General features: G+C 41.5%; 2 protein-coding genes across 3 annotated transcripts in view; one reads left to right on the top strand and one right to left on the bottom strand.

Moving 5' to 3' along the window:
- The window catches only part of hdlbpa (high density lipoprotein binding protein a), a 16687-nt gene extending 12877 nt beyond the window's left edge, over positions 1-3810 (bottom strand). For both annotated transcript variants that reach the window (XM_062556415.1, XM_062556416.1), the window contains exons 1-3: positions 3732-3810; positions 1862-1933; positions 101-215 (exon numbers count right to left, since the gene is read on the bottom strand). In XM_062556415.1, the coding sequence (XP_062412399.1) occupies positions 101-176 (76 nt within the window). In that variant the 5' untranslated portion in view covers positions 177-215; positions 1862-1933; positions 3732-3810. The remainder of the gene's footprint in view (positions 1-100; positions 216-1861; positions 1934-3731) is intronic.
- LOC134102337 (ephexin-1) lies at positions 3114-27969 on the top strand. The gene is made up of 17 exons (XM_062556417.1): positions 3114-3128; positions 7182-7353; positions 8308-8440; positions 10962-11384; positions 11711-11974; positions 13218-13313; positions 13490-14085; positions 14376-14536; positions 14770-14919; positions 21474-21603; positions 21880-21954; positions 22489-22578; positions 22945-23096; positions 23563-23733; positions 26012-26085; positions 26468-26572; positions 27128-27969. The coding sequence occupies exons 4-17, from the start codon at positions 10991-10993 to the stop codon at positions 27313-27315; spliced, it is 2646 nt and encodes an 881-aa protein (XP_062412401.1). The 5' UTR covers positions 3114-3128; positions 7182-7353; positions 8308-8440; positions 10962-10990; the 3' UTR covers positions 27316-27969.

Here is a 27969-nt window from a genome sequence, read left to right as displayed (position 1 = left end):
GTGAACTACTGTGGGGGGGTTAAGGCTAGGCATGAGCGGGGAGCACCTCTGGCAATAAAGTGTACCTTGTGCCCAGAGCTAGTCGTGGGTTGGTGCTTACCTGCAACCTGCTCTGGCAGGAGACCACTGCGGTGCTCATTAAAGCTTTCCTGCGTAAGTACAGCGACTGAGCTCATGGTCGAAATCCCACGTTTACACGGAGTCCGAGTGTGCCACTGCGAAAGGGAAGGGAGGAAAAACGAAGGAAGCAGAAGAGGGAAGGAAAAACAGAGGGGTGGGGTTGAAAGAAAAAGAGCAAAAGTTCCATTGAATCATAAAGCTCAAGGACCAACGTACACATTGTCTGTCCCTTCCAAACAAAAACAAACACGAGTGAAGTGACCGATTATTGTGAAATGGCTATTATCAGTCATTTCAGACTTTGACTTTTCACCAGCAATTATCTAATCTGGGTTTATCACACATGCTACACCTATTCATGAAAAGTTGCTTCATCAGCGGAGCCAGCTAGTCAACAACGATATTTCTTGCAGCATTTAAGTTGACTAGATTGGGTTACACCCCAGCTCTACTACTACAGTGCAAGAAGATTTCTGAAGCCTTTTAATCAAGAACACCCCTTGAAGTTTACAGTCCCAGCCCTGGTCTAATTATAAACCTGGAAGCTCCACGGATGAGATTCTAGGTTAAGAGGATTTCCCCCACTAACCCCTATTCGGTGAAACCACAGTGTGGGTGGAATGGTAGTGTACATGGGAATTTTTTCCAGGACTCCAATGAGTCGTACTGAAATCTCAAAACTTGAAATCAAACTAAAACTCTGATGTCGTATCATTTTCACTACCTTGCGTTCTCTTTAGTCTCGTATTATAGTAGACAACCATTAAAATATAAAAACATGATCCAAAATATAGCAAAGCATTCACATATCATCAGAGTAAAGACAATCTTTGTACAGCCCACGTGCTGACAAACCAAAAACCACAATGTCAACAAATGATTGTGGAGTAACAGCGCCATAAAAAGAATCCCCACACAGTTAATGACACCCTTAACTTTCTATCATGATTGCCATCTACCATCTCAACAGCACATGCAGGAGGTGTTCAGCACGTGACTTTCCCCATTGGTTAGTTGCAGTGTGTATGTGTATGTGTGTGAATGTTCACAGCCGAGTAGTCAGTGAGATCCTGTAACAGGGAGAAAGGAGCCAGTCTGCATTAGCATGCTTGTTCTACGCTCCCTTACTGGGGCCTCTTCCTCTGTAGGTCTCCTGAAGTCTCCAGGCACAGCAGCAGAGCACACCCACACCCTCACACATACAGCACTCTCTACCTCACACACACCAGCACTACCCCCCTCTCTCTCACTCACACACACACACACACACACACACACACACACACTCTCTCTCTCTCTCTCTCTCTAGAAAGGCCTTCTGAGCCAGATTGAGCACTCAACAGGCTTTTCATAAAAATGTAACATGGGGGGAGGAGGTGGGCTGGGCTTGAGACACAAAATGGCCAGGTCTGCACTCCCTACATGCCATTTGCAAGAAAAGGTATATTTAACTGATTATTAGTTTTACGTCATATAACATTTTTCATTCATTTGGAAATTGATTTGATTTTTTTTGCTGCAATCACTTGGTCAGTAATAAAACAGAAACACTTTTAGGGATTGCCAAACATCCAAATCCAAAGGAAACAAGTGTTCTGCGTACACAAACTACGAAACAGTACAGCTATGGGATATATGACTCCTTACAGCCCTGCAACTTCCAAATGGAGCAGATTAAGAGACTGGCTGTGGAAAGGGTGGGGAGATTAAAATGTTGCTGGGTTAGGGCGTCGGACCTTACCAGCTAAATGGTCAGTTACCAGATAATCCGTCCTGTAAAGCTGTCCGATCGTGTCAGCCTGCCAGCTTTTGCCTGAAAAGCAAAAATGAGATAATTACCACCACACATTCCTCAAGGGAAACCAATGCTTTTGAAATGTGCAATGATCTACTGATAGAATGTGATGGATGATTTGTTTGTTTTAGAGCACTAAAGCTGTATAAAAAGCTGATTACACCGTCACTGTGCCAACAGCAAAATGTCACGCACTACACACCACCCGAGCGGAATTAATACTACAGAGGGCCAGAAAATCCAATAGTCACTCGAACTGCCGTCAGACTGATGCATTTTGGCAACTCTCATATTGTACGTTTGTTACGAAATGTAGGCTTAGGAAAACACTCCAGTCATGATCCCTCTGATTGTGGTTGCAAGCTATGGAATTTCATCTGATCAACTCCTTACTCAAAATGACCACCAAACTGCAATGTTTTGATTGAACATCTTGATTCAAATCCATATAAGTACAACTGATCATCTTGATTCAAATACATATCAGTACAACAGATTGGTTTTGGCTAAACAAACATCTTCTTCTTTCAAGGACCAGAATAACAATGAATAACACCGCGTAGAAGGTTAAATCGTTGCATCATTGTGATGCATTGTATTGTTCCACCACATATTTCGACTTAAATGTGCATTAATGATCGAGTAACTTAGTCAGTACACTGACCAATACATTACATAATGTTCCAAATGAAACCTTGACTTATTAATCATTAGGGAATATGCGCCTAAATATGTAGAATACGAGCTCAATGGCTGTCAATCATGCTCGGAAAATAGATCTTTTTTGTTTCTACGATGAGGGAACTGATACAATTGAAGGAGTAGCGACTTAGCTGACTTGGCTAAGTCGAGACCAACTGGCCTAGCACCTCTCCCCTTTTAACGTGGCCATATGAAATACTGCGTAGAATTGTGGGAATGAACAGGGACAGTCAATGACATCTGTCGATGTTTTACTGGTTTGCATAAAAGGGGTTTCGGTGTTGGGCAGGTTAGGCCATCAACCAGTGTTAAAACACAGTCGGATGATCATGCTAATAAGCCAATACACTTCACTCCAACCACTGGAAGTATGCTACGTCAACTATTTGGCTAGAAGGTTAGCCAAGTTTGCTAACCAGCTAACAGGCTAGGGCGAAATGTGACGATGGCCATTTCGCAATAGAGATTCGACAAAAACGTGGCAAAAGTAGTCTCGCTGTCTGAAGTTAACGTGAGTTAAACAGCACAACATTATCAAAGCGACACACGACGCCTCGATCCACAGTATCTGCAAAACTTTGGATAATTCTGACATATTAGCTAGTAAGCTAATAAACTCGTATAAACTTTAACTTGCGCGTGCGCGGTGGTGACACGTCGCTGGTTGCTAGCTGGCTAGTTAGGCGGCTAGCAATGTACTCAGATTGACTCCATTTGTAAACTTATGCTAGCTAGATTAGCTATCCATACTGAAAGAAAGAAAAGATCTGTCGAATAAAATCAGAACAGAGCCATGTCAATGTCCACACTTGTGATCTCTATACAACGCAGCCACGTAATGTATATGACAGCGGTGCCTTATTTTACAGTGGTAATGTACCCAACTGTCTTACTTAAAAGTCCACGTAGGCATTAAGACAGGGCGAACAGTCCACTGTGAAGCGATTAACATGGAGTCAAAACCGGAGTAATTCAGTGGAGAAAGTGTAACCGTACTTGGTTTCCTTAAAACAGAACATAATGTTCCTCTCTTGTGAATAAGACGCTAAGTGGGTCTTCTCATATACAACCTACGTGGCTAGATTGCGAAATATTGAGACTAGTAGCTACTTACTTGTGTTTGTATTCCCGTCTGCCCTGTGTGGTGCAGAAGCTGGTAATGAAACTCAACTGGCGAAAGGGTGGAACTGAAGTCTGTCAGCTATATAGGAGAACCAACCTCCAATCGTATACAGTCACGTCAGTCTCTGATTACTAACATAGTGTTCTACCAAAATGAAGAGCTGGTGATCAGTTAAAACTGAGCCAATTTGATAACAAATTGGTAATAAAATCTAGTCTATAAAATTAGATCAGATAAACCGATGAATTGAAACGCTTCAAGCAAGATTTCTCAGCGCCTGCATTCGGGGAAAATAATCCCGATGCAATGGTCAAGTCAGCTGTTTTTGATTTTTGTTCAAAATAAATGATCCCCTGCGTCAAGAACAGACTTTCTTTCGGAAAGTGACATTTAAATTAAGCTTCACTGAAACTACTTTAGGCACTGTTACAATTTTACTTAGGACTAGGCCTAGGCTAGGCTACATCACACAGTGTCAACATGTCTATCAAGGGCTCATCTACATGGATAGTCGGCTTGCAAGGCCTCTTGAGGCACCTTTTTAGAGTCAGGCTCTAGCCTACACCACGTTGACCTTGCCAAGGAGGCCATTTACAAATTTGGTAACACCTCTAGGCCTACAGGTTCGGGCTATCAATTCAACTTACCGTTTTTATCAGATGCCTCTGTAAACATTTGTTTTGCCTTAAATGTGAAATTAAAATGTTCTGCATCTGAAAGTTTGATGGCACATCAGTCTATCAGAGAGCAATAGTGGCCCTTGCACCTTTTTTCTGTAGGCTAGGGCCTACTCGTAAGCATGAAAGGTTTGACAAGGTGGGCAATGTCCTTGAAATGTGCACACTTGTGTCAAAGACCAAAACGCAGCACAGATAGGCCGATGCTTATTCAGTCCAAAGACAAGGGAGTGAATCTTATTCAGCTAGGCTACCCTACTTGATGTAGGCTAGGCTTACTTCAATTGTGTCATTCAATGATGACACATTGATTAGGTCCCAGATTGTTTTGTTGGACAGATTTTTTTACATATCTATTTAAAATAGTTTTGAAAACAGCTTTGAGCTAATGTGAAGCGTGCGTGAATGCCACTGGCTTCAATACATTTGTGTTGCTTAGTGGTTAATGGAGGTTTTCCACACTATCTCTTCTCAGAGCCTTAAAAGAATCAGTCACAGAGAAGTGAGTAGTTGAGGTGTCACCATGACTGCCAACAGTTTATTTAATCTTCTATCTTTCCAGAGTTGAAGGTAGGCCTACATTGGTTTTGGCCCACGGTTTATGTTTAATCGTAGGGTTGGTGAAACAGCCTGACCTTTGCGGCAGATTTTCAAAGAGGAGGGGTGTTTGGTGATTAAAAGATAGGTCTATTAGTCACTGATGTGATTGACTCCAGCAACATAATATATTGTGATCGGTAAAGACATCAGTGGCTAAATGACTGAATGTATTTGATTAGAGGAGATTAGGCCTACTGTTCCTCACACATATTATTCCTTTTAATGTGATTTGTTTTATAGGATATTTCACTTCATAGCAATCATAAAGATGTGATGGCACTGAAGCAGTGTTTAAATATTTTACAATACCTACTAAGCCAGACTATTCTGGCTTTTGATGGATGAATGGATGTTAATATGTTAAATAATGTTAGATATGAAGATATTATTGCATATTTTTATCTATGTCATTGCAAACACTTTTATGTGCATTTGTAGTTGATCGTTTATTCCCCGCAGAGCAGCTATGTCAGCCTCAGAAGCTAGATGGCTATATGAGAGCTTTTTTTACCCCACTACTGAAACCACCAGTGCATGACTCAGTGCTTTTCAGTTTTACATATATAGCTGTGGTCACACATGCATGCCCACACGCATGCACAGAAAGGGGATCAAGACCCTCCAACATCCTTCGGCTCATTATCTGACCACAGAAGCCTCTCTCAGATGCACATTACTAATAATAATACAGCTGTCACAGAATTCCATAAACTTAAGGGTGATTTTGCCCGAAGCCAACAGACGTGATGAAAATGGTCGTTTTGTGCAATGTAGTTTGGTTATTAAATTCACATTACAGTAGCCTATGCGTTAGTGATCACACAGTATGAATATGGAGACACCAGGATTATTGATGCAAATCATGAAAAATGCATTAACTGCTATTTGTATTATTATGAACAATTTTTATCCAAATTAGAATGTGTCTTTTTCCTTCCTCTCCTAGGCTCATATTGTGGACTTCACTGCATGATGATGTTGCAGTCTTTCCTGAAACGTGCAGAAACTGTCTGCTTACAGCTGCCCTGTCCCACCAAAACGGTCATGCTAAATTCTATCTGCACTGTGTGCAGTTCAGCCTATTTACCTATTATATAAACAAATGCCAACTGATACAGTTTTACTAGCACACTGCCAAGCAGTTCTACAACGATTATTTTGAATGTTGATTCTCCCCATTGAACGCACTATATACTTTGTATCATGGACAGTACCACCATGTCAGCCTATGCCAATTTTTTATGCTTGCATTTATCTCACATTGATGCTAACATTCATATCCTGATAAATGCATAACCTGATGTTCTTTATTCTAAGTTGATTTGACAGGTAATGACAAAATACACTTAGCCTACTACATTATTACATAGAAATAATACCAGCATTATATAACATGTAATAACATTCCTTACACGACTTTGCATATATGTCATCTAGAGACAACTGTGAAGAATGACTTAAAGAAGAATAGCGGCCTATTTTTCACATATATAGATCTCTGTTTCTTGAGGTCTACAGTATGGAAAAGTATAGTCGGTACGGAAAAATTGGGGGGAAATAGTGCCATAGAGCTTGAGTTGCAGTGGCCCAACAGTTAGAGCAGCCAGGCAGTTATCTGGGGGCATAATCATATAATCATGTGTTTTTTCTCTTTCATACAAGTGGCACTCGATGACATTGAGAAACAGAGATCTATGTCAAAGATGGGCGTAATTCTCTTTTAACTGCCAGTGTTCACTGAAGAAAGTCTCTGTGTTTGACGTTTCCATGTGAAACCACTAGATAGAGCCAAAGTGAAGGAAATAGACTAACAGAGTTGAAAGGGTTGGAAACTGGAAGGTAGCGATCACAAGTGTTTATGTGTCAGTCAGAAAAGCAGATGTTGTAGTAGAAAGGAAACTGTTTTTTATATGTAAAATATAACGTATTCCATCCATCATGGGAGAGTCTGTCGAACATGTATAGATAGATAGATAGATAGATAGATAGATAGATAGATTGATTGATTGATAGATAGATAGATAGATAGAGATCGATGGATAGATAGATTACATTTCAGTGCTCAAAAGATGTGTGAATGTGAAACACTGAAGTTATTGGGGATGTTTTAGAAGAGTGTAGAAATATGAATGATTAGGATCAGATATTTTCTGTCTTCCCACAGGCCCTCAAATACCACAAGAGGTCATGCAACAAAGAAACGTCACAACATGTTCTGAGTCTCAGCTTCACTCCCCCGCTTCTCTGTCGTAAATTTTCCGAAAAATCAGTTGCACAGCCCGGCTCCAGTAATCCAACAACATCTTTCCTGGAAATCACCTGAGGAACCTGTGAAGGTAAACCTGTGGTGCCACCATGAAACTATACTACTGAAGCTATAGCTGCTGCTTTTCCAGTGCATTATGTCCTGTTGTTTTTGTTGAGTGCATTATATACTTTGTTGTTGTTGTTTTGAATACAGCTCCAGACAATCCTAAGTGTTTTTAAATTAGCAGGAAGAATATAAGACATTTGTATATGTCATCACAATTTCCAATTAAGGAAAACGGAAGCTGCATTTGTGTGATGTTTTCAATAGGCTACACTACAAAAAATGAAATCTAACCAAGTGTAATTATCTTATATTAAGGTCAAAAATCTATTTGGTATTGTTATAAGTATGAAAATACTTACGTAGCGCTCTCTCAAAAGATAATTTCACGTAATTTAAGAAGACTTTGACTTATCAAGATAAATTCACTTACTGCATGGACAGACAATTTTGCTTGTTTTACGACAAATTTACTTACTGCATAATTTTGCTTTTTTCAGGAAGAATTGACTTAAAATAAGTCAATTAAGTCTTAAATTAAGTCAATTGATTTAAAAAGAAAGCACTAGGTAAGTGTATTTGTACTGAAAACAATACCCACTAGTTTATTTACCTTGATATAAGATTAAAACACTTGGTTAGATTTAATTAGACAAGCAGTTTTTTGCAGTGTAGTGTCTGCACAATAACATTTTAGAGAGTTAGTGATCATGATATCCCATACAGAGTCTATTCTTGAACATGAAAGTATTTTTGTTTCCTGTAAAAGGATGGGGCAAATGAGTTGCTGAGCCAACTGTCACCTTGCAGGTGGCTACCATGATAAGTTTCATTCTTCGTTGTGCCCGGATTTGGCCTCTTGCCATCAGTTCAAGTAGGGACTAGTCCCCACAAACCCTCCCTCCCGCCTCGTAACTTTCCTCACATTAAAAAAAAAAAAACAGTAAGGAAAACTCATGGTCTTCGCTCTCTGGTTTAGTGTCACAGAAAAGGACAGATGAGAGGAGAGGGCAGGAGAGGAATCTTGTGGATTTGTGAAAGCTTGGAGTTAAAGACAACAAGCACCTTTCTCATCTGGAGCAGTTGTGGTGGCGCCATAAAACTCTGATTCTGTGAGTACATAATTGCTTTGAGTTATATTATATGTTTGATAGTGGTGGGTTTGGGGAGGTGTGTAGTTAAATGGAATTTGATAGAATGAAACGAGGCATTCACTCCTTAAGTCCTAGAATAAAACATTGATGGAAGATCACAAAAAGTTTAGCGTAAACCAAAAACAGATTGGCATTTCAAACTTACAATTCATGCTTTCTACTCCCTATGGCCATTTCACTAATCTGTTCTGCACGATATTTGCTGTCATATAGCATAAATGATTTATAGGACAAGGTCAAAGTCAGTAAAGGTCTAGTTCACCTGCCATATTAAGGGTGATCTACTAACAGCTGGACATAATCTAGCACTTACCACAGTATTCTCTTTCCTGATCATCCCTCTTCTCCCGCCCTTCACTTCACTGGAACTGTTATTCTATTCTATGTGAGTAGTATTTATTGCTGCAAGTCAGTTAAATGACTAAATGTAAATGTGTATGATAGCTGTAAGATCTGCTGGATGTTTATTGCTTTCAAAATTTGAGGAAGGGTTAGAGTTTATGACCGTTTCTACTCTATACGAACTTGCAGACCTCCTGGTTGCTGCAGTTTTGTGACACAACAGTTTAGTTAGTAATTCATCTTAAAGAGCAAAGTATGCCTTTCGTAAGTTTATGTCATATGTCGTCACCAGACTTCTGAAGATATGGATACAGGTCTTGCTTCTCATGTTCAATGTTCATTTAAAATGTTGGATTATTGCATTATTATGGATTGAATTATATTTGTGTTATCAGGGAGTCCTGCTGTTATGCTGAATTTGGTTTTGATCGCACCTCCCCCCTCTGGTGAATGTTGAACAAGTGGCAGAATGTGAATGTTACTAGGATACCAGCATCTGAGCTGGTGACTCAACTGAAATGCAGACACTGTCGCATTTTTCGTCTCCCTTGATTCTTATCAAACCCACCAAAGAAAGATGTTTTCTTCACCCGGCTGATCAGGGGTAGAGAGATGCATATCCCAGGCCTGCACTGAGGCTGTTTAGTCTAGTCTCAGAGACAGGTGGTGGTTTGAAGTCTTGCAGTGGAACGCTGCTACTGTGTTTGATTTCTGGGGCAGCCATTTCACAGTTTTCTGATTGTGAGTGAGATAAGGCGATCAGATTGGTGCAAACTGTCTGAGACCCCAGGTGCACACAGTATGACATAACCCTTGTTATCTTATAGGCACAGGGTGGAAAAGACAGATTTCTATCTTGGCATTGATTGTTTTTGAAGCGTTAAATGGACTTGCACCTGTATATGTTGTGGATATGTTGTGTACACTCCCTCAAGATCTTTCACGTCTGTGTCCCTTTCACTGTTGACTGCTCCCACACGTGGTCCCACATTACACACGTCTCCTGTCTTGTTTGCAGTTGCCAAGGGACTTCCATGTGACCTCAGACATGCTATATCTGTGATTGAATTCAAATTTAAACTTGGTTGTGTAGGTGGAGAATTATAGACGTGGGGAAATGTTGTGTGTCTGTCTGTATTTTATTGTTTAGTAGTGGTACATGACATTGTTTGTTTCAGAGAATATTCTCTGTCCTCAGTTTTAGCATTAGCTCAGCTAGTAAAAATATCTTAACCTTGATGAAGTCTTTGCTTCATGGATTCAACAGAGAAACCTCAGGTAATTGTTTCCGTGGGAACCAGAAAATCCATTACTTCACTACAGACTATCCAGCTGTTCTCTCCCCCTGCCTTCCTAGGCATAGCATTCCTCATTGGGAAAGATTTCCTGTAAAGGGGAATTTAAGGCCTTGGGCAATGTTTAAAACACCTAGACCTTTCACAGAAGGAATGTCTTCATTGCTACATATTGCTTTCTTACAACACAAGCAAGTAGGGACAAGACATTGCACCCTGCAACCAAATTCACATGAAAGGGTTCACTTCACTGTGGGGGTTGGAAACCCCACAACAGCTGTGTTGACTTGGCGACCGCCACTGCTCCTGCCAGTTGTTGTGGAGAGCCAGTGGGGGCAGGGTGTTCTCAGCGTGTCCCCCAACTTTTTCCCAGTCCACCTCCACCTACCACCTCCCTTTTCAGCACTGCTGTAGACCAGCCCAACCCACCTTAAAACCACAAAGGGTCTCTCAAACTAGAAGCAGCCGGACCAAGAGCAACAGAACCCCACTTTCATGACACAAAAAACACTGTCTGACAGGGTCATGGTTGATCTGAAACACTTAAAGGGGAATTTCTCACCCTGACTCATGTCCCATTGGCAGGAAATCTAGGCTATACGAAGAATTCGGATGGTCTTTTGTATTCTATCTGACACTCATTACAGTTGCAGGGAATAAGGATATTGGCCACTCCCATTATTAATAGTAAGAAACCTGGGAGCTGCTATCAGTGTGCGGACCTTTATCATTTCCATTCCCATTATTAACCCATACAACCCTCTAAGCCATAGAGACAAATGTCTTTGTCTAATTGCTATTTTCTCTCAGTGACCAGTGATGTTTGTTATTCTCTTCTGTAGGTGCCAATAGCAAGCTGTAGGATATCTGGATGTCCACAAACTCTAACGTTAACAGGCCCACAGTACCCCCCAGACCACAGGTCCCTCCTAAACCTGATCTCAGGGGTGCGCAATGGCGGAGGTCCACCGACATCATCGTCAGGACAGAGGCGGGAGAGGAGGGAGCGCAAGACCGGAAGCGACAGCTGGCCAAGCACAAGTCCTTACCAGCTGTGGTCAATGGGAGCCTTACACTGAGCCAGTCAGCTGGTCAAAACCCTGGTCAAGCCAACACACAGGAAACACCAGCCTCTCCAGTCAGAGTTAGACCAATACCCAAACCACGTCGACGGAAGACAGCACAAAACAGTCTAGCTCTGTCTGAGGGCAGTGCTGACCGAGAGATGTCTATTCTTGAATCTCAGTCAACAAGAAGCAGCGCATGTAATGTGATATTAATATATTTTTTACTACTACTATTTGTATTTTGGTTGAGTGGTTGTGTGCACATCCCAGGCTAGGCCAGGCCAGGTGCAGGACAAAGTGAGCATATAGCAAAACATATGAACTGTCCATACACCAGAGTTTAGCTCTCAAATGTTTTAATTAAAAACAGCAACGTTTTGACCCATCTGGGTCTTTTAATTAAAACATTGGGAGCTGAACTTCAGTTTTAACATAACAGATGTGTCCACAGTTTATAACAACTCAAAATAAATATATATTTATTCTAATGATTGGATCTTCTGGCTCTGTGACTGTTTTTCTAGACAATCCCAGCGAGACTACCGCGACCCAGTCCACCTGCCACTCATACTGTCCTTGTGCCTGTCACCGCACGCCTGAATCCACACCCAAGTGCGATGCTCACAAGCTATCCTACATGCCCCCTCCACCAGAGGACAACACCATCCACCTAGAGTACTGGCACATCGTCCAGCCTGGAAAGAGGAAACCTAGCCGTACCCCTCCCTCCATCCCACTTCCATGTCTCCCGCTGCGAGAAGTGCCAGAATCATTGCTACCAACGACAGGTTAGAGTTTTAGAGTTTACTATCTATCTATCATTGTCAAAATGTAGTGGAGTAAAAAGTGAGATATTTGGCCTTGGAAATGTAGTGGAGTAAAAGTAAAAAGTTTAACAAAATGTAAATACTCAAGTAAAGTACAGATACATGAAAAAGCGACTTAAGTACAGTAATTGAGTAAATTTACTCAGTGTCCACCACTGGTGGTCATATGTTGCCATACCTAGTATAGTCTTACATGTAGAAGGCCTGTTAGGTTGGTCTTCCATCTCTTCCCTCATCTACCTCCTCCTTCTACCGCTTTTCCCTCCTGCCACACTTTAACTACGTATAATGTTAGCACTCTTATACTATATTGACAGATGCAGTGGTACTTCCTAGCTAAGGTGTCCTCTGCACTGTAGCTTAAATGTTATTGGCTGTAAATGCCTTGCAAATGAATGTAATGTAAATGTAAACATTATACTGGAGAATAGAAGAGTGTTATCTCATACAGAGTTACAAGGGTTTAAAGTTCACTGTCCTCCAAACAACCTGTAGGCCCTGAAGGAAGGTTCTCAGCTCTAAAATAGTTCCTGTGGCTTTCTCTCTTGTTTAACTCACTGGTGTTTTGATCAGGACATCAAAAAGGACCAGGTTACTTAGTATGTATAAACATATTATGCCCCATAACATACCCCACATGGCCTAAGCTATAACTTAACTTACAATAGTAAAAGATAATATCACATTATGTGAAAGGTGATAATGGAAATTGACTTGGAGAGGGGAGGGAAAACCGATCAGGGGAATGTAGGAAGCTCAGTGAGAGTGTGGAATCATGAAGTATGAGAAACATGCTGTTAATTATACACAAGCATCCATTCTCTTCCAGTTTCAACCGACATCCCAGGTTCATGTCACTGCTTGCCATCAAAATCATTCCCAGCTCTAGGCTACTCCCTAAACTGTGCACAGTACTGTTGGATTAAGGGGCTGTTTTTGTCAGTGACAGTGACACATTGAATCCTATCTTGATTCTAACAGGGGAGCTACTGAAGCATTCTGTTCGCGATGCGTTCGCTATGCTGCAGCAGTTAATAATCACTATAATCAATGGTAGTAGCTACACCAGACGCGACAGTGGCGCATACATTCGAAAAAATAGACCCGTTTTCTAAAATGGATTTGGACGCGTCTTGTGTTTGTTTAAGTCTGGTTTAGTGTTGTCTCTGGTATTCCATGAAGGTTTTTTGTTTTGACTTCATAGGTGAATCTGAGGAGCCTGATATATTGGAGCCTGTATATATGGAGGTGGCCTCCGACGACGAGGAGCACAGCAGTCAAATAACAAGTAATCCCACAGGTGACCTCAAAGAGAAGCACGTTTCAGATGTGTTATGATGTGCATTTTATCAGTAAATATGTTATTACAAATAGGTTATTTATGCTACTTCATATTTTACTGTTTTTAGTAACGAAAATTTCAATTAACCTGATGATTTATTGAAACTTTATTTGTTGTGTTATTTATCTGTGTAGAATCATCAATTCAGTCTGTTGAGATACCAACATTTCAGAATGGAAACACCAGATCTTCTCCGTGTCCTGGGAGGAAGTCTTTGCCATCAATGATGAATATGAATTGCAAAATCACTGACAAAATTCATCCTGATCATCAAGACATGGATGGAATTCCCAAAAAGGTCTACCAACACTGTCAAGAAGAGAAACAGAACACTGAGTCAGTAAAATCCAAAGGGAAAAGAAAGAAGCTCTCCCCTTTGGAACTTCTGCTGTCCCCATTTCAGAGTAAGCATCAAGCAAAGCGGGTAGCAGACCAGAAGGACTCCACAACCACCTGTGACAGCCAAATGTCTTCAACGGAGGACAATCTACAGGAGCACTCTCCCACAGAAATATCTGTGTCAAACCCAGACAAGAAACCTGGAGTTCAGGAGGACACGTGTTTGTCTTCCTCAGAGGAGGAGACTGAGAGGCGCAAAGTGGAGGACTCAGAAATAGTGTCCAGGAGGGGGCGATGTCCTACACTGGAGGGGCTGTGGCAGGAACGCAGCATAGTGAAGAAGAAAGGGATACTCAGCCAGCTCAGCAAAGAGCAGCTCCTCCTTCAAGAGGTATATATCTGAGAATGGTGCCGTTGTCAGATTTTCTGGGTCTGATATAGACAGTTCACTATCTCCAATAAGGAGGAAGCAATTAGCAGAATCTCAAAGGCAAATAACCTTTGTTCACATATTGATTAACCATGTTTGATAAGCAAAGTATGTATACACAGCCCAGTTTCAAGGTCGGTTTTGTTTGCTTTTATTTTGATTTGGTAGTAAGTGTAGTGATAATTGCACATGACCTTGCTCTCTCTCTCTCTCTCCCTGTTTCTCTCTCTCCCTCTGTTTCTCTCTCTCAGTGCTTGTATGAAGTGGTGACCACAGAGCACACATACTTGAAGAGTTTAGATGTAGTTGTTGAGCATTTCCTGGAGTCCCCAGAGCTCAACCAAGTCCTAGAGCCCAGGGACCGCAAGTCTCTCTTCTCAGGCATCTCCAAGATCCGACAGATGAGTCAGAAGTAAGTTGATTAAGCAGCCACTGGCCACTGCTATATTCATTAGCCTATGATAATGAATCCTGCGTTTCTCTCTCTACCTGAAACACAACAAACCACACAATTGTCAAGACAAAATCCATAGTCTCCAAGTCATTTTTGCAATCTTCAATTTCATGCACATTTTAACATGTCTCAAGCATTATTCCACCAAAGGACAATATAGACATCATAACATTAATATTGTTTGTGCGCAGCTTTCTTCATGACATGAAGGAGGAGCTGAACTCCAACCTCTTTTGTGACACCTGTAAGGTCATCCAGAGGTATGCCACAGGGCCTTTCGGTGCGTATGTTGACTACATCCGCAACATGCCCTACCAAGAGCAGACTCTACACCATCTGGAGTAAGTAAGAGAGAAGGCATATTTAGTCCGTGAGCCAGAGGGGTTGGTCGTTACCGAAAAGGTGGCAAAGGCTACCATACCTTTCCTGAAAGCTTGGAATCTCAGCTTTCCAGTGATGTATGATGGCCATCTGACAAATGTAGCTGTTTTGAGTTATGACACATAATGTAAACTATAGGTTGAAGAAATAATGCGTATAAATCAAGCAGAACACTGACCAATCTGATCATGATATTGGACATATAGGAATATTTTATTTTGTTATGTTTGGTATCATTTTCAAGGGGAGACTCTGGGCTTTCATTTAAATCCTTTTGTGAACATTTTGGATTAGTACAGCCAACCCTGGAGCTCTTCAAACCTTTAATCACACACATTTTCCTGCCATTTCCGCCTAAGTAATCTTTTGTCTTTTAATCCTGTGGCACCAGGGAGCATCAGAGAAACACAATCCAAACACTGAAATACTGGCATGACCCTAAGGATTCAGGAAATGTATCATTTACCCATATTTTCTGATTTGGAGGGGGTGATTTTCAGTCTTATATCAGACATGCCGTTTTTTCAAAGACAGAAACAGTAGTGTACTATTATCCCTAGGCTAATTTGTTGATATGTCGAGTTGAAAGTCTGAGTAAATATTTTTTTAAAAAGTTGTTATTCTGCATTTTTAGATAATTCAAAAGGTCCTTAATACATATTTTATACAATTTGGAGGGGTGATTTTCAGTCTTATATCAGACATGGCGTTTGAGTCAATAATATTATAAATTAAGCAGAAAACATAACAATTAACAAATGAGACATGGATTCCTATATTTTGAGATGTGGTAAACACAATTATGACATTGCCATTACTGTAAAAGGTCAAGGTCATGACCTTTAGGCATGGTCAATGACATTTTATGACATTTTCCCACAGATTGCATCATTCAAGGCCACAACACTAATCAAACTCCTCGTCGGAATCCTCATCAGAGGAATACGATTGTTCAGCAAAGTCATCCTTCGGGTTTTTGCACGCCATAGGTCAGTGCAGGGAAAGTTGTTAGCAACACACTGACATGATGGAGTGACATAGTCCCTCTTGCATGAGCAGGACAGCAACTCAAGTACTGCTTGTGGACCAATGGAGACATTGAACCAGTCTATGGAGAGCTGCAAGTCACCATCTTGGTCCACTTTAGGCCACCCACGCTCAACTGGGGAAGGAACTTCAGGGTTGTTCTCGATGCATCTTCTCCAGATAGCACCTTGATGGTTAGCTCTGAGACCGTGCTTCCTGAGAGAATCTGAGCATGGAGGTAAATGCCTGATTCTGGACTTGGAGCTGTACATTTGACATGTGAACTCCTGTAAGGCTGCATACAACTCAGGTGTCATTGCCAGTCTGCCCCAACCTTCTGAAAGGTCTCACAGAAGTTTTCATTCTTCTGAAGAAGTTTTAGGGCTGACACTTTACCACAGCCAGCAAATGCACTTACAGTGTCGCAGCCTGTGTATACGTGTAAACCAGGCAAAGCCTCACACTGTGAACCCAGACCATAAGTGAGTTGTGAGATGTTTATGTAGCTGGTGCGATTCTTTGTCCCTGTCCTCAGGAACAGGCCACATGTGAGTGTGTCACTGGTAGCCATGCTTATCACCAAGACATCAGTGTCACAAGGATGACAGGTTTGTGATCAGTCCTTGAAGCATGGCAAGCATGGAGTAGCATACAGGTTTCAGCCTCTTTATGAGTGGACGACAGGTCTGCTACCTTGTGCACCTCCTGTTGGGTCACCTTGTAATCTTTGGTTGTAGTGTACAGAACCTTTTCACCGAAAAATCTTGTTCTAGACTGTTCTTTGCCCCAATCCTTGAGCAAGAAGGTAGCAAGGTTTGTTTTGTTGCTTTGTAGGAATTTCTTACATTGTTGAACTGTGCCATGCAGTGATCTGTTTGACCTCTGTGCCGGAGTCTGCACCTCTGGCCACTCTCTCCAAGTGTTTGATAGAAGCCTCATTATATACACTATATTGCCCAAAGTATTTGCTCACCTACCTTGACTTACATATAAACTTCAGTCACATCCCATCCTTAATCCATAGGGTTTATTATGACATCGGTCGACTCTGCAGCTATAACAGCTTCAACTCTTCTGGGAAGGTTTAGGAGTGTGTTTATGGGATTTTTTGACCATTCTTTCAGAAGTGCATTTGTGAGGTCACACACTGTGGTTGGACGAGGCGTCTGGCTCTCAGGATCCGCTCTAATTCATCCCAAAGGTGTTCTATTGGGTTGAGTTCAGGACTCTGTCCAGGCCAGTCATGTTGGAACAGGAAGTGGCCATCCCCAAACATCCCACAAAGTTGGGAGCATGGAATTGTCCAAAATCTCTTAGTTAATTCTGAAGCATTCAGGGCTCCTTTCACTGGAACTAAGGGACCAAGCCCTGCTCGGGGGTGGCCCCTTCCTGTTCCAACATGACTGTGCACCAGTGCACAAAGCAAGGTCCATAAAAGTATGGATGGCAGAGTTTGGTGTGGATGAACTTGACTGGCCTGCACAGAGTCCTGACCTCAACTCGTATGTGAGTCAAGGCAGGTGAGCGAATACTTTTGGCAATATAGTGTACATAAAAAACAATGTCAACACGGGTGCTGTGACTTGCTTCAGCTTGCACAGCGGACAAGGCATAGTCTGCAATATCAGCAAATGTCTTGCCATCACCGTTCAACTTCTGAACAAGTGCCATGCCATCTATTACATAGGTGAGCTGTCTACTCTGTGCAGTCAGTAGGCTACCATCTGAGCAAATATTCGATTATCAGCTTTGAGGATATCTTCTTTATTCCCAGTTCTGCATGTCTTTGCCTTTCCCTGCATTTAGGAGAACGTTTTCAGTTTCATCTTGGAGAGTGGTGCATGGAACTGCTTTGCAGGAGGATTATTCTCAACACGCACAGCAGAGAAGGTTCTGTAGGCATTATTGCCAATGGTGTGTGCATTCAGGAGGTCTTCAGCAACATCTGCTGGTGCCTTACTTCCAGTAGACAGAGAAATGAGGGGCTCACCACCTGCAAATGGACTTATCCAACTAGAATCCATCAGATCCACAGTGCTTGTAATGTGTTCATCTTTGGCAATTCTGCTTTGACCAAGGTCCTTGTGAGAATAGTCACTTTGTTGGAGTCCCAGGGAGCTTTTCAATATAGACAGGTAAGTGCTTTAGTACTCAGCAGAAATGTAATATCTTGAGACAGCTGCTGGGCCTTCAAGCGGAACCCTTTTGTGCCTCAAGCTGTCTGAGTGTCCCTCTAGGGCCTGGTCAATCAGAACCCTGCCAAATGTGTTTGTTGCACTCAGCTAGGCCGAAAAGCCTAGAGAAGATGTAAAGATCTGATTTCTCATGTTCAATGTGGCTCATCTCTGAGTAGTAAGCAGTGAGTGACCTTGCATAATTCAGATTATCATAGGCTAAGGTCCAGGGGATGATTGATCGAATGCTAGCCATGTGCAATGCCCAGTTTCCTTCACATGATGCCCTCACAAGGTTTAGTACAACCTCCACCATGTCAATATATGACATCCAAAAGCTGGCCAGTAGACCTTGCTGGGACCTGAGATGCTGCAGGAATTCACAGAAGTACTGATGGACCTTTCTGAAGACTGTACAGTCAAGTGATTCGTCTACAGTGGTTGATGATATAACCTCAGAAAAGACACTCAAGTCTAGGGGCAGGATATCTAGGAGACCGTGGGCATCAGGATGGTTATTTGTGAGCCACTGGTGAAACTGATTCCAGACTAGCTTAGGGAGGGATTCATACATGATTTTATGGAATCTCAGAGATCTATTGTACTAACACCACTTACAGATCCCTCGGCCACAGCTCCAGATTCAATGCATATTCCTTAGGCCTGCAGCCTGGAAGCACTTCTCAATCACTCCCAAGAACATACAGATGGTGTGGAAGACTCCAAGTCTTGGCACAATGTTGGGAAACCTGTCTCTATGTGCCCACAGAATTTCTGTGCTGAACTTTACAGTAGAGAGCCTGATAAAAGGCAACTGACATGCTAATGCGTAAGGAAGTTTTTTTTTACTTTGAAGGAGAAGCTCATGAACAGTTGCCATCAGTCTGGCCGGGGCATTGATGGTTGGCAGATAGCTGAAAACACTGGGAATAACATCCACAGAGTTTGATGCTAAGATGTTGTAACCTGTCCAGCTAGGGACGCTATGATTTGTGACAGAGTGCAGTATGCAACCATAAGGAGTTCTTCAAAGCATCAGCACAGATATCTGTCTTGACCTCAACATAGGATCTAGTTGGAGGACCACACCTAGGACTTAACATCCGAGGCTGCACTGCTATACCATTGACCCTATGGGATGTTCCACGGCCTGTAAGTGGCTCTTCCAGCCTGTCAATATTGTCCCAGGCTAGAGCTGTGGGCACATATGGCTTCACTTGGTCTGGAGTAACCCCACCATCCTGTCCTAGCTTGTGCACGCATAATGAGATGTCAATTTCCTCTAGCATACTGTAGGGTACACAATTACTAAATCTATTAGTATTAGTAATATTCTGATGAGATTGACATTACCAGTAAGTGACTTCACAGCATAAGTCAAAAGGATATGCTTGGAAGTCTTCACTTTGCCATGAGATATGGCATACACTACAGTAGATCCATGCCAAATGAGTCTCTTAGTCGTTGTTCCTTCTCATCAGTGCTTGGTAAAAGACGAAATAGCAATGACTTCACAGAAGAAGGCACAGAGGAATCGGAGTCCAACTCTGTTGGTAGAGGTCACCATGGCTGGTCGTAATTGAGATGCTTCACATCTCGATGGATTTGTTTTGCAACAACCTGTCATGAAGCTCCAACGCCAACGGTTGGTTTTTCAAGATTGATTATCCTCTTCCTAAGGGCCATATTCTCTCTCAATATATACATGTCAAGTTTGAACATTTCTCCAAATTAGCGCCTATTTTTAGCCTGGCTAGCACCTACCACTTCTCAAATGAGACTTGGTCTGGCAACCAGACGTTCATTTTTTTGTATTTGAAAAAATGCCCAGATCCGTTCATTGGGCACCACGGATGTCTATCAAATGCGTCTGTGCATAGCTCATCATCGTCTTGCTCTCCCCCCTGTTCTGTGATTGGTCCCCTATCTCAGGCAAAAATTAGGGCGGTAGTTTCCAGACTGCCTTAGCAGCATGAATGAAATCACAGCGCAAGGCAGGACGGGAACACCCAGGCTAGCCTATTTCAGAAATTAATCCTCATTTGCATATTTAGTCATTACTTTTAAGAAAACCTGCAATACAAGCAATACTTGTCTTAATCTTTGTGATACACTGGGAAAGTTTTGTGGTGATATATTAAAAAAAAAAAAAAAAAAGTACCCTATTTACCAGTATTTTCTTGCCTGAGAACAAGGCATTCATTTTTTAATGTAAATATGTATTAACATTGTATAAAATATGTATTAAGGACCTTTTGAACTATCTAAAAATGCAGAATAACAACTTTTAAAAAAAAATATTTACTCAGACTTTCAACTCGACATATCAACAAATTAGCCTAGGGATAATAGTACACTACTGTTTCTGTCTTTGAAAAAACGGCATGTCTGATATAAGACTGAAAATCACCCCCTCCAAATCAGAAAATATGGGTAAATGATACATTTTCTGAACCCTTAGGGTCATGCCAGTATTTCAGTGTTTGGATTTTGTTTCTCTGATGCTCCCTGGTGCCACAGGATTAAAAGACAAAAGATGACCTAGGCGGAAATGGCAGGAAAATGTGTGTGATTAAAGGTTTGAAGAGCTCCAGGGTTGGCTGTACTTATCCAAAATGTTCACTAAATGATTTAAATGAAAGCCCAGAGCCTCCCCTTTAAAATGATACCAAACATAACAAAATAAAATATTCCTATATGTCCAATATCATTATCAGATTGGTCAGTGTTCTGCTTGATTTATACGCATTATTTCTTCAACCTATAGTTTACATTATGTGTCATAACTCAAAACAGCTACTCTTGTCAGATGGCCATCATACATCACTGGAAAGCTGAGATTCCAAGCTTTCAGGAAAGGTATGGTAGCCTTTGCCACCTTTTCGGTAACGGTTTCCATAATTTGAGGCCCTGGCTCACGGTCTAATTAGAGATTTTTTTGTTTTTGTTTTTTTACACTGTCCTGACTTTTTATTATTTTTTTGAGGACTTCTTTATTGTTCTGTTTGGTTTTAAGAATAGTCAACAACAAAGTTCAACAACAACAACAAAAATATATGATAATAATAAATCAAACCGTCCTCTTCTAATACAAGAATTCCTTCGCTCTCATCTATAAAACTTCCCTCCCCTCTCTCTTCATTCTTAGGGCGTATAGCTTCCTAAAACTTTAATTTAACCTTTAGTCACCCTATTCTTCTATACACAATGCATGTATTAATATCAATCCGACTGAACCCGATGTTTGATTTTTCATGTTTGAAATGGCCACTACTAACCACGTGTTTATTGATTATAATCCTCTCTATTGTTAGACAAAGGAGTCCCCAAATAATAGGAATTCTACGAAAGCTTCAAGAGGACCCTCGCTGTAACCGCCTGTCACTCAAATCTTACCTGGTTCTCCCTTTCCAGCGGGTCACACGTCTCAAGATCCTAGTTGAGGTGAGAGACGAGGTGGCTATGTCTGAGAACAAGGTGGCTATGTCTGAGAGACTGGATAAGACGAAACAATATGGTTATGCTACTTGGCAGATGTTTCTAACCAAAGTCACTTAAACATGGAAACAGTATTGCCTATAAGGCCCTTAGGTTGCTCCACAATTCAAACTTATAGGATAGGGCCACCTACTGGCATGTTGTAGAAATAGCACCATTGCATAGATCCATGAAGTTCCGTCTCACAGGTTTTGGTTTGCTCTCTTTCTCTTGACCTTTTAGGCTATTCTGAAGAAAACTGAGCCAGGGTCTCAAGGTCAGGCGTCGGCTGAAGGAGCCCTAAAGGGTGTTTCCAAGGTAACACCATGCATAAACTAGGTTTATCACACTTGCTCCGTCACTGTCTCTCAATTCCTGTACCTAGAGTCTAGCATATCTAGACTGGGTAAGCCCAGCCTGATCTGCTGGCGATGGGATCTTACCCTGCAGCTCAGGCTGGAAACCTCCACATTTATCTATCCTGCTTCCATTACAAATCTGTGGGATCTAATCACAAATTGGCTTATCCACCTGGTCCAGGATCATTGGGCTCGCCTCTTGTACAGTAGAAAATACAGAGTAGACTTCCCAGACTAATGTTCAGTCTTTAAAGATTGAGCTTGGTCTGGTGATAGGCAGGTAATAGAATATCAAAACAATGAGCCTCAATCCTCACCATACTGGATTATCATCTTTTTTCAAAGGGGTTGTACTTTTGTTTGATTTTTTTTAATTTTCCTGACTATTTGGGTTAACTCAAATCCGGAATTCAGTTTGTTGTGTAGGCATGCAGCATTTCCATAGCTACCTCACCTTTTACTTCCTTTTCTTGTATGTGCATGTCTTCTGTAGATAGTTGAGGCATGCAATCGTGAGGTTGGCAAAATGAAGCAGATGGAGGAGCTGGTGCGCATTGCAAACAAAGCAGAATTTGAGTGCAAGGTAAGGAAGGACCTCATCCTCATACTTAACTTCTACACTCTCACCCCTCTGGCTCATCTGCACTCCCACACTCAGTCACGTGGTGCTTACAAGGACGTTTTTTTATTTGTAATGTCAGGGTCTCCTTTAGAAACGTATAGCTTGAAAGTCAGTCCTTACTTTGGATGAAAGGGTCAGTAAGATGAATGGATAGAATAGTGGCTTTTCTGGAAGTGTTTTCAAGAACAAATAAATGCTGTGCTATCTGCTTTGTAATGTGTGTAATATGCAAATTATTGCACCTGCAAATCTCAGTGGCAAAGTGAATGATTAACGCAACTGCGTAAGATTGCAGGTTTATTCCCTTTTCCCTCCTTCCTCCTTCAGGCTTTGCCGCTGGTGTCCTCCTCTCGGTGGCTGCTGAAACAGGGGGAGCTGGCTCAGCTCTCCGCAAAGGAGAACATCTTTGGCCAGAGAAAGCTCTTTCCCATTTACCTTTTCCTCTTCAATGACCTGCTGCTCCTAGCCACAAGGAAAGGGTGGGTGCTGTGACCAGATTCACTGACTGTGACTCAGTTAATACTAATGACACTTTGGTGCACTGGTTGTTGAGACATTGATTTGAATTGAGACATTGAATTATGGGGACATCCTCTGAAGCCATACAATAGGAGAAAGAGTAATAAAATTAGATACTACCGTAATTTCCCGACTATTAGCCGTGGCTTATACATTGATTTTGCCAAATTTCTTCTGCTATGAGGTTAATACAGGGGGCAGTTAATATGGTGTTATTATGGCTTTGTTTATTTTAACTTGCATAAAACACTGTCCTTCGGCTTATACACAATGCGGCTTATATGCGGGAAATTACTGTACTAAAAATACATATTTAAAGGATAGATTTAGATTCAGCTGTAGTTTTACTGGACTACATGTATTTTCGGAACAAGTGATATACATTTCATTAGTACTTCTAAGTTGTGCTGGATTTGTTGCCCACAGGCCAGACCGTTTTGTGGTGCGCGACCATGCCCATCGCTCCCTTGTAGAGATCATCAGTGTGGAGGATGAGGAGGACCTGGAAGGGTGCGAACGCGACAGAACGTTCCAGCTCGCCCTCCTGAAGAACCACAGAGGAGGCACCTCACATCTCCTGTTGCAAGCCCCCTCTCAGTGAGTACTCACTCCTGACGACTAGCAGATGAGGAAGAGGAAGATGTCCGTGACTATAACAAAAAAGATCTTCTCTTTTAAAAAGTTCTGTATCAATGAACAGAATACATTTTTTAAATGTCTCCAGTCAATAAAAGTAAGCATAAGTAACCGGATTGATGCCGTTAGCTGTACATATCAGTTACCTTAATTGGAGCTGATAGAATTAACATCTGGATAGTAGACAAGTAGACAAAGAGGATTATCAGATGATGTACTGGCACCATATAGTTTTGTCTTGTGCCGCTCTGATGAGATTAGGAGAGCATGAAGAGATGATGTTATGTAAGAGTATTTAGATGTGTCCCTAGAGAGAGCCCAGTACAGGTACTGAATGAGTCACAACAGAGCCCTACACCCACGAGCTGACCACATTGCCTATGTAGGCCTATATACAGCGCCCTCCACAATTATTGGCACCCCTGGTTAAGATGTGTTCTTTAGCTTCTGATAAATTCATTTTTTTTCCAAATAATGTAGGACCACAATGAAAAAAATCGTAAAATCCAACCTTTAATACAAGTGCATTTATTTAGAAGGAAAACAAATCCCACATTAAGAAATAATTATTTTACATCAAATCATGTGTGCCACAATTATTGGCACCCCTGATGTAAATGCTTTGTACAACCCCCTTTTGCTAATAAAACAGCATCTAATCTTGTCTTATAATGTTTCACAAGATTAGAGAAAACAGAAAGAGGGATCTTCGACCATTCCTCTTTGCACAAAATCTCCAAATCATCCAACGACCTGGGTTCTCTCCTCTGCACTCTCCTCTTCAACTCACCACACAGGTTTTCAATGGGGTTGAGGTCTGGGAACTGAGATGGCCATGGTAGGAGCTTGATACGGTGTCTGGTGAACCATTTCTGTGTAGACTTGGCCATATGTTTAGGGTCATTATCTTGCTGAAAGACCCAGTGACGATCCATCTTCAGCTTTCGGGCAGAGGCCACCAGATTTTGATTTAAAATGTCCTGGTATTTCAAAGCATTCATGATGCCATGCACCCTAACAAGGTTCCCAGGCCCTTTGGAAGATAAACAGGCCCACAGCATCACAGATCCTCCCCCATACTTCACAGTGGGCATGAGGTGCTGTTCTGCATACTCATCTTTTTGTTACGCCAGACCCACTTAGAGTGTTTGTTGCCAAAAAGCTCTAACTTTGTCTCACCTGACCAAAGCACACGGTCCCAGTTGAAGGCCCAGTACCGCTCCAGACGTTTGTGCTTATGATTTTGAGTGAGAAAGGTTGTTTTCCCTGCATGCCTCCCAAACAACTTGTTGGCATGTAGATAGTGCCTGATGGTTGTTTTGGAGACTTTGTGACCCCAAGATGCAACCATTTGATGCAATTCTGTAACAGTGAGTTTTGGAGATTTTTTTATTTCTCTTACCATCCTCCTCACTGTGCGTGGTGGCAAAATAAACATGCATCCTCTTCCAGGCTTGTTTACCACTGTTCCAGTTGTTTTAAACTTCTTAACGATTCCTCTGACCATAGATATGGGCAGGTGTGCGAGTGGCTACTTATAGCCATTGCCTTAGTTGTGAAGGTCGACACACATCTGCCTTACTTGAACAGTGTGTTCCTTTGTCTTTCCCATGTTGAAGATAAATGGCCTCTGTGTCACGTCATATTGATAGCCCAGGGAAACAGGATGTTAAGAATTACTAATTAAATGTTCCTACATACTCTGATTGACTTTGTAAACTACTGTAGAAATGACAGAAATGACAGAAATACTTTAATTACATTTATTTCCTAGGAATTGTTAGGGGTGCCAATAATTGTGGAACAGGTGATTTTATGAAGAATAATTATTTCTTAATGTGGGATTTTTTTCCTTCTAAATAAATGCACTTGTATTAAAGGTTGTATTTTACGCTTTTTTTTCATTGTGGTCCTATATTATTTGGAAAAAAAAATAATTTATTAGAAGCTAAAGAACACATCTTAACCAGGGGTGCCAATAATTGTGGAGGGCGCTGTATATATACTGTATTATAGTATAATAGTTATGTAATGCCAGGTATTGTGTTTTTATTTTTACTTGCTTTGTGTCAAGCGTTCAATAAATTATTTTTAGTACCTGTTGTACTTCAACTGGTTCAAGAACTTTGGGACTAACATGCTTTAGAAGTTAAACAGAGGGGAACAGATGTTTGATTATATTGTGTCATTCTGAAGTGAGGCTATTGACTCAATCAATTGGTAAAATACATGATTTCAGAGCAGAGAAAGCCAGCTGGATGGGAATGCTGACACAGAGAAAAGATGGTGACGAAGAGATTTATGAGGAGTGGGGTGAGTGTCAATTCAGTGTGTGTGTGTGTGTGTGTGTGTGTGTGTGTGTGTGTGGTCTGTCCACAAACTTTATTATAGCCTCCTGTAGATGAAAGTCCTTCCATTTCAGAGCTGTTCACTCAAATTCACTACAATTAGTTCTGCAGTGTCTCACACGTTGTTACCCAGGGCAGCCACTAGAGGGCAGAGTTGCCAATGACATCTGGGAAGTTTCCATTTAACAGTTTACACATACAGTACAAAGCTGGCCTCTGTAGCGTTCACAACCTCTGAGGAATTGCGTCAGAAATGAAATGACTGTTAGGGAAAATCAACACAATGAAAACAGCAATTTGTAAAAGCTCCAGTGAAAACCACTAAAACCAAACATTTACGTGTTCAGACTGTCCTCAGGTCCAATGCACCGTGGCCTACCAAGCACAGCATCAGGGTGAACTGAGTTTACAGCTGGGTGACATCATTAATGTAATCCAGAAGACCACCGAAGGTGGGTTGTGCTTTGTTTCATGTTTTGCTTCATCTATCTTTGCCATAAATCTGTTTATTCAATCTCATACAATGCCTTTGGGCTGGATTTGCATGACATGTGGAATTCTCATCCAGAAATGTCATGACCAGTCTAAAGGGTCAGTCTTTGAATGTGACACACACAGTCTATGGACACTGTTAACTGTCTTCCTCTACCTCCTGCTCATCATAATGGGAGATTAAGGTGTAAGACTTTGTCTTAAGACCAGCTGTACAGGCACCAAGTGTTTGTGTTGTTCATGTGTTTAAGCCACAGCGGGTTTCTAAAGTTCACCTCCCTGCCCCTACGGCCACAGTGTAGGTTTCACACAGTTGTAATAAGGCTACTCTCAGAGCTCAGATGCTACAAAAACTCTCACTATTTGGGCGTAAATCTGCAGTTTGCTGGAGAAAAAAAACAACAAATATTCTCCATCGTCACTCAGTCATAGAATCACGATTACCCTATCTTTCCTATACCCAAAGGAATTATGTTCTAGTGCCACATTAACAGATACCCCTTGCCCAATCGTAGGCTTTCTGGAGGGCTGGAGGGTGGATGGAGAACGTGGTTGGTTCCCAGCAGCTTGCGTTGTGGAGATCACCAATGAGCATGTGCAGAGGCGCCATCTTCGTCAGCGCTACCATGTCATGCAAGCAGCCAATCGAGTGTTGTGTCGACGTCTGGGAAATGACAAGACAGGGACCGCCTGTTTTCGATAGTCCTGTAATAAACCAATCCCTGAATATAGGGAATGTATGGCTGAGTTTACTACTGATGACTGGTTGTGGTCAACATCTGCTGTTTGTCTCTAATGCCCTTGCCATATCTTCCATTTTGAAAATAGTATCACCTGTGCTATCTGTTACTGGGTGAATGTTCAGCAGACAATTCCAGCATCAACTGTAAAATAGTTATGCTTGTCTTTGCCGTTTCTGATGAAACCTGTGTGAAACCTGTTAAAAAAAAAAGTGGTCTGCCATGCATAGTGGGAATGAGTTAATTTCCTGTTAACATGATTTTTTTTAAACTTTAGGACCAGGGCTACAAGAAAATACCCATGAAGTCTAATCTTGGGGGGGGTGCATGTGGACCCCTACTAGCCCATAGACTATGTACATCCACAAAGTATCCAACACCACTGAGAATCAGATTGTGGTGAATTCTATATGTCGACATGTCCTGAGACCAGATTATATTGAGACACCATGCACTTTGACAAACAGACATACCAACAGCCACATTTTTTTAATGTATATATTTGTTGTTGTTGTTATTGTTGTTGTTGTTGTTGTTGCATATACCTGCATATAAGGTGCTGGTAATCTTTAATGCAGTAGTCTTTCTTAAATAAACTTTTTATTATATTATATCAA

The sequence above is a fragment of the Sardina pilchardus genome, chromosome 15 (assembly GCF_963854185.1).
Source record: "Sardina pilchardus chromosome 15, fSarPil1.1, whole genome shotgun sequence".
NCBI lineage: Eukaryota > Metazoa > Chordata > Actinopteri > Clupeiformes > Clupeidae > Sardina > Sardina pilchardus.
Note: the sequence above shows the minus strand (reverse complement) of the source record. Positions and strands in the feature narration are given on the sequence as shown.